We start from the raw sequence: 7,382 nt of genomic DNA on the forward strand, positions 1-7,382 counted from the left end.
ACACACATGCTAATGGCTCCCAGGGGAGGCTGCTCCAGAGCAAAGGAAGTGAAGGAACCCAGTGAACTGGCAGCTTAGCAGCAGTTCTTTGTTCTAGAGTCTCTAGAAGAGGGTTTTGTCTTGTTGACAACCATCTGAAGTGGTTTCAGGTGAGGGTGACTTTTTCCATCCAATAGGGACAGCAAATTCCATGCAGCTCTGAAAGGCACTTCAGGTAGAACAGTAATTAACTCCTGCCTGATGAATTGAACCACAATGAGCCTGCTGGCCTTGCTGCCCATGCTGCCTTTTCAGTTAAGGCAATTTTAGTGGATAACCAGCTTCCCTGCACCACTTTCCCCACTCAACTTTATTAGGCTAGGTATAAGGTCCAGCTGAAAACCCAGAAGGTTCAACAGCTTCCACCTCCCCAGCAGAAGGGGAAGAGGGTTACCCCACACTGAGGGGACAGCCTACACCCTGGGTTGTGCCTTTCACTGGGTTTCATATGCTGTCGAGGTGTCAGCATGCAACTTTTGAAACTACTTGAACTCTACAAGTTCAATCTCTTGCTGAACAGATGAACACAGGCAGACAAATTCACATAGACAGTGTCCTCACAAGCTGCTACACCACTGTGTCTTTTGAGAGATACAACCATTTCTATTTTGGGTACAGGTCATGTAAAAGAAATTGTTTGATGTAAAGGCTACCTTGCACAATTCCTCAAAAAACAGCCCATCCAGCCACTCAGCTAAGTCATAATCAAAGCCATCAGTTATCACAAAAAGCACCTTCATATCAGTAACTGCTCACCCCTGTGAAACTCAGTCTGAGTTTGAAATGTATCAGGACTAAATTTTATCATGTAGCTGATTCTGCTGACGCTGGTGATCCACTGTTTTCAAAGAATCAAGTATTGTTCCCATCAGTATTTTACATTAGTGTAACGGATTTATCCACATCATTGCTCTCCCACCACCCCCATTCCCCCCCCAAAAAAAACCCCCACAACTGCACAAATAAGGAAAAAAAAAAAAACAAACAACTAACAGCCATACTGCGAAACAAAAATACAATTAAAAAACAAATGGATGACAGTCCAACAGTTTGCAGGATTCAAAACTGACTCTACAAAGTTGTTGTCTACATTGTAGAAAGGATTTCCATTTATTTGGGGAAACGAGCAATTGTAAATCAGGTATTGAAGAGAAGAGATATAAACAATCTTTAGAAGGTCTTAAGTTTTGCCTACTGTCGAAGGATTAAAACTGTAAATAAAAAGGTACCAAGCCCTCAGAGTTCACCATTCATGTGAAGCTTCTTCCATCTCTTGACCTTTTTCAAAACCATATTCATTTCTAGGAAAGGAAGGGAGAAGAAAATACAAAGTTATTTAGGAGAAAAACCAAGCAAGGGGTATTCCTTTGATGTATTCGCAGCCCATTAGCTGAAGTATCAGACAAAACTTATTAGCTAATTGCTTATATATAAAGAGATTCAGTTGTCTGACTGTAAGGATCAAATTATAACAGATATTTAGAATATAGCAAAGAGAATCTGCAGATTTCTCTCCCAAGCAATAGCAAGGTTTTAATTTGTTCTAGTATAACAGCAGGACTACACCAAGAGCACACAGGCACAGCAGGGACTTTGCTCATCACATCTTCTACAAGGCTGAGCACAAGATTAAGTGTTCTTTGAATTTATTTAGATGGACACAAATCCTTATCATCGACCAGAAGCAAAGAAATGGAAAGTTCAGACTGTAGTTGCTACTCATCTTTTGCTAGCATGCAGAATTTCAGGCTCCTGAATAATCAAAGACTTCCAGCTTATGTCATGGGTGAGTCAGGACAGGAGAACAAAAGCCAAACTACCAAGCTAATATTCCATGTTATTTTGAAAGGGTAGACATAGGTCAAACTCAATCAAAATTAGCCTCTGGAATTAAATGCCATCAAAGGGGGCAGATTTCATGTGTTGTGGGCATTACAAAGCCCTTCCCACAGTTCCTCTCACAGTTCAGATTCGTGTGCCTCTTCTCCAGACGCTCGCTGCTGAACACACGTACCTGCCTTGGCATGGAAGGCTCTGTACAGCTCCTCATCTGAAACTCTTCTGCTGTTGCATCAGCCCCACATTTTCATATACTCTAGCACTATCTTCTCTCATCCTGAAAGGAAACAGAATATTTGCAGTCTGAAGAATTTAGTCATATCTGTACGCACAAGGTAATTCAGTGACGATTCAATTTGCTCAGTTTATTTTAAGAGCCAAGCACAGGACAACACTTCAGGGTAGATTCTGTGATAACTCACTCTCAGTTGGGGGCCCTGAGGATTAGTTAGTACAGTTCAAAGCTTGCAGACTAACAACAGGAGGGAACTTACTCTGGACACGTTGGGGTTGGGGTACAGGGTGGAAGAGGACTCTGATCCCCACTCGTCTGGTCCGATAGGGAATATTTAATGTTTGTGTATTCATGACCTTTCCTCTTGCTCTTCTGTGAAGGAAAACACAAGAAAAAGCCAGGTTTTGAATTACTAACCAAAACAATCACTGAAGGAGTGTAGAACTGACACGTGGAACCAACCACGTATGGTTTTTTAGAAGAAAGGTTTGCATGTGAGGAGCTGAGAGATCAGTTCAGTGGAGAGCACACACAACACAGCTAAGACTTCACAGTTGGCTTCAGCTACTGGTTCCAAGACCTCAGTTTTCAATATTCCTCCTTCTCCAGCAGAATACACCAACCTTATGAACCAGGACTCATACACAACCTTCAGCTTACTTGGCAGAAGCAAGCACACTTCATTCTTTAACAGAGAGTACCAGCCCATGGGCTTCCCACTGACCTTATTTCTAGCTTGGAGATGTGGCCAAATCAGTAACAACGTCGTTTGTAAGACCTCTAATAAAATAACATCTTAGCCCATTAGGTTTGATATAAAAAGAACCCAAGCTGTTTATTTGTATTCTGCAGCATATGTTACAGGCTGCAGCCAATTGTGCTGGCATTCCTCTGAAGATACTGAAAGCTCCAGCAAGGAAAGCTCCACTAGGAAAGAAGGGATAGGGTTTTATTCCTTCTCCAGACAAACATTCAGAATATATGCATACAATGAAGCCCACATATAAACCAAAGTTCCACTTTAAAGTTCTACAGGACGCTGGGTTTTGGGTTTATTTTTTGGTGGGTTGTTTTTGATGGGTTCTGTTGAAATGCTCAAAGAAGTACTAAATAACTGGCCTGCATCAATCTCACCACAGAGGCTGTCAGAGCCTGGGGGGAGTTCTGGCTGCTGAGTTTCCATTTAGAACACTCTGTAGAGCAATGTAGGTTGAAGTTTTTCCAAGACAGCCTTCTGAGACTTGCTCAAAACTTGCTCAACTTGTTCTGTCATTTTACTGAACTTCTCCCCTCTCAACCTCCTACTTAGTCCTGACAAATCATCTTCAAATAAACTGCCAGTCCAGATCAATTAATGCTGAAAAAAGCTTTAAACAAATGGCAGAGGTTCAAACTGTGCTGCATTCTACAGTGCTGTTGGCTACAAACCCCTCACCTGCCAATAATATTATGAAGCCCAAAACTAGGACTTGATTTCCCACCCACCCTCAGCTGCATGATGAATGGCAGTTCAAGTTACAGAAGTACTGTACAGTAAAAGCAATTTAAAAAGAATCTGTCAGTTCTCCTATTACTTAAGCTGACTGAAACCCATAAAACAAGCCAAGATAAAGTAGATACCTGGCTTCTCTTCCTTCTGCTTAATTCACTGTAATTATCCTTTCTAATTCAGAATAATAGAAATGTGGTAAGAACTACTTGTTTCCTAGGTGTAAGAGTATATACACACTTCCACAGGGGGGAAAAAAGAAGAAAATGAAAACAAATTCACTTTGCTCTTCTTCTGCACTTGCAAGAAGAGAGGCAATATTTAATACAGCAGTTAAGTCTAGGAAATGGTGATGCTCTTGGCATTACAATGCAAGAGGGGATGCTGGAGGAGCAGGGGAATTCTTTCCTCAACACAAACAAAAAGCAGGTCTGAAATTGAAGCATTCTGCATAGTGATCTAGTACTCAATATATTTTTTTTAACTCTATGAAAACACACCAGGGGAAGTTTAGGTTGTTTAGGTTGGATATTAAGAAAAATTTCTTCCCTGAAGGTCTTGTCAAGGCCCAGGCTGCCCAGGGCAGTGGTGGAGTCCCCATCCCTGGAGGGGTTTCCAGGCTGTGGAGATGTGATGCTGAGGGACAGGGGTTAGTGGGAACCTGGCAGTCCTGGGGGAGTGGTTGGACTTGATGATTTTAAAAGGTCTCTTCCAGCCAGAACCATTCTATGATTCAATGCTTTGAAGCATTCCCAATTCACCACCTATTTTTCAGGACATTAGTTCCTATATTCACCACAAAGCTTTGCTTTTGTCTGAGAAGTTCTATACTGCTTTACTCCTACAGCTGCTACTAGCCCTAGTTATAGGTCACACCCTCCTGAAGTAAAGCAATGTTCTATTTCCAGTTTCTTGAACTTTCATACCTGTCCTTTCTGAGCTAGTAACAGAAGAGAGGATGAAACACAAGTAACTGAGCCTCATGACTGTAGGAGAAATACACTGCTCCACTCAATATCAAAATACTATTCAAAGTACTACAACAATCAAGAGAGCTACAGATCTACCTTGCAAATGGCAGGAGCAGAAGGAGATGGTATTCAAAAAGCTGAGGGTACACAGCCTGCATAATTACAGAGAGAGATGAGGCAGCTCTAAGGTGAAGTGAGACAACAAAGCCAGGGAAAAAAGTACACCTGAGGGATTTACTGTTCTTCACTTCGTGTCTAACACCATCAGAGCACTCAACAGCTGTCCTGGGGAGAGGAAAGGAGTCTCTATGCTCTCTGCTGAGCAGCACATCTGCATCACATAGGCAAACACAAAATGAGCTCTGCCACCCTCCATAGCAGCCACACAAGTGCCAAGCCCAAGCTGGCACACGCCACCTCGACCCAGGGATTAACAGACCTCCCCACATCTGCCTCATCTCTCCTGTGGGTTTCTCTCCTTCTGAGCAGCAAACCAGCTGCAGAAGGAGAGAGACTGAAATTCTGAAACAAAAAGATAAAAATCCCAGCTGACCAGAGGTTAAGGCAGAGCAGAATGTCAGTTCATCATTACAAAGTGAGTAACCTCTGTGAAAGGCTGTAGAATTCAATTGCAATTAAGTATTTCAACAGCAAGAGTGAGCTGAAGGTCTTGTCACCATGTACTTCAAAGCCTTTCTCATCTTACCACACCAAGTCACTCCTCTGGCTGCTTTTTGTTGGACACTGTACTGCAAGATCATCACACTCATTCTTGAACCTCTCAGTCTAATGTATTTACCTTTTACTATAAACATGTACTTTAAGACTCCAAAATCAGTATTAAGAGTGCCTAGCATTTGATTATCAGACTTTAGAAATACAGTCAACAGATTTCAAATCTGTTTAAAACTCAACAGAGCACAAGGTTCTGTACTAATTAACAGCACAAGGTTCTGTACTAATTAACAGAGCCTTATCTTTTATTCTTCTTGCACAGAAAACTAGATATTAAGGGAATTTGAGGTCTGGGGTGCAGGGACAGGGAGGACAGGATCTCATACATGCAAGCATCTTTGTGGATAAACCAGCACTAGCTGCAGTCATATGGAGAAGCCTTTCAGAGTCATGATTTTCACCACTGGCAGAGGGAGAATCACAGTTTTTATTTTACAGTTTTCTAATCCCACCTAATAGTTTAATTCTTAAGCATAACAAATTGAAATAGAGGCCAACTTCTCTGAGCAGGGTTAACAGATGACAGACCCACAAGGCCTCAGCTATACAGCCAGCAGTCACGCCTTCAAAAGTGGCAGGCAGCAGAGGAGTGACTCTGCTCCCTGCTCCAAAGATGAGATACTTGCAGGGAATGTTCTGTGCTCAGCACAGTACCTGCTCCTCCTCGATCCTGCGCTGCAGCGTCTCGATGTAGTGCTGCACTGCCATGTAGATGAACCTGTACTGGGCCTCTGTCTGCACCATCCCCGAGCGCTGCGACCTCACCATCTGAATGGTTTTGGGGACATCAATGTCACAGTCCACGCCTAGGAAGAATCATCATCAGGTTACAAAGGGTAAAATAAAGTTTGCTGAGGAGGAGAGATCGGCCTCGTCTTCCAGCAGAAGACAGCAGAGCAGAAGGATCTTGCAATAAGCAAGACAACCAACATTCATCACTCAGTCCCTGAGTACTGATAATCAGATCTGTAGAACCACAGTGTAACACAGGGAGAAAATTGCATCACTTTACACTGTGCTGAGATGATTTTAAATGAAATTTAGTTCAACACACACACACACCCTGAGTTAGTTTATGGCATTTTATACACAAATATAACATCATTCTGCAAAAATAAGTGACTCAAATTCAACACGCAGCGTGGGATGAGTACAGCATGCTCCTCACTGACTTTAAAAGAAAACAGAAAAACAAGTAATACCAATAACAATAAGAAAAAGATAATCAGACTCCTGGCTAATGCTCAGCCAGAAGTTTTCACTGTGCTGAACTGGAGCAGGGTTTCAGCACTTTGATTCCAGAATGAGCAAGTCTCTTATGCCAGACACACACGCCTAGTTTGTAGCACCACTAGAATCCTCCACTTTATCAACACTCCTGTTGTTCTACTGTGATGTCCTCTGTCAGCATCCCACAGGAAAATAGAAGCAGTGGGGGAGAACCTACCTTTTTCTCTGATTATGTCAATAAGGATATCAATCACAATGAAAGTTCCTGTGCGCCCAATCCCAGCACTGTAAACAGAGAGAGGAAAAGTTCATTTTGTTCTTTCTGAACAGAAATTGAGTCCAAATAAGAGTCTTATGTTAAGAGACAGACTGCCAAATTATAGCCCCACAGCCAAAAGTTACTAGAGGCCTAATCAACTTAGCACAGAAAAGGTATAAGTCATAAGAGCACTTCTGTACCTCAGCATTTATTAATATCCTTGAATCAGAAAAAAATCTACAAGGTCAGATCTAATATTTCCTTGCCTTATAAAAAGTATTTTGTTTATAAGACAAGGAGGAGAGAACACTCAGAGGAGGTAGGAAGGGATACTAGAACTTCCAGGATCCTGCACCTGAAGTGTATCTAGCCAAGATTGGTATCATGTTTTTCTACATCAGAAATTGGTATTCATACAGACACACACAGTCTGAAAGTAGCCTACTTCAAAAGCAGCTGTTTGACACCTATCTAAAATATATCATTTTGCAAAAGAGAAAGCATAAACACTTTGGCAGATGAAAGTCTGAGTAGCTCTCAGGGAAAGTTGCCTTTAAGTTCTCAGTTCCACCCATCAAATAAAAG

The 7,382-nt window shown here is 42.0% G+C and overlaps 1 protein-coding gene across 1 annotated transcript; it reads right to left on the reverse strand.

Annotated features, from left to right (window-relative positions):
- Positions 1-1,047: 1,047 nt before the first annotated feature.
- LOC103779626 (tyrosine-protein phosphatase non-receptor type 11-like) lies at positions 1,048-6,823 on the reverse strand (the record flags this gene model as incomplete). Its single annotated transcript, XM_008947270.1, has 5 exons — positions 1,048-1,340; positions 2,054-2,155; positions 2,373-2,485; positions 5,963-6,114; positions 6,756-6,823. Coding segments are annotated over 4 exons (403 nt in total), but the record flags the coding sequence as incomplete, so codon positions are not given.
- Between the last annotated feature and the right edge of the window lie 559 nt (positions 6,824-7,382).

This window comes from Merops nubicus, unplaced genomic scaffold, assembly GCF_000691845.1.
Source record: "Merops nubicus isolate BGI_N331 unplaced genomic scaffold, ASM69184v1 scaffold16839, whole genome shotgun sequence".
Classification (NCBI taxonomy): domain Eukaryota; kingdom Metazoa; phylum Chordata; class Aves; order Coraciiformes; family Meropidae; genus Merops; species Merops nubicus.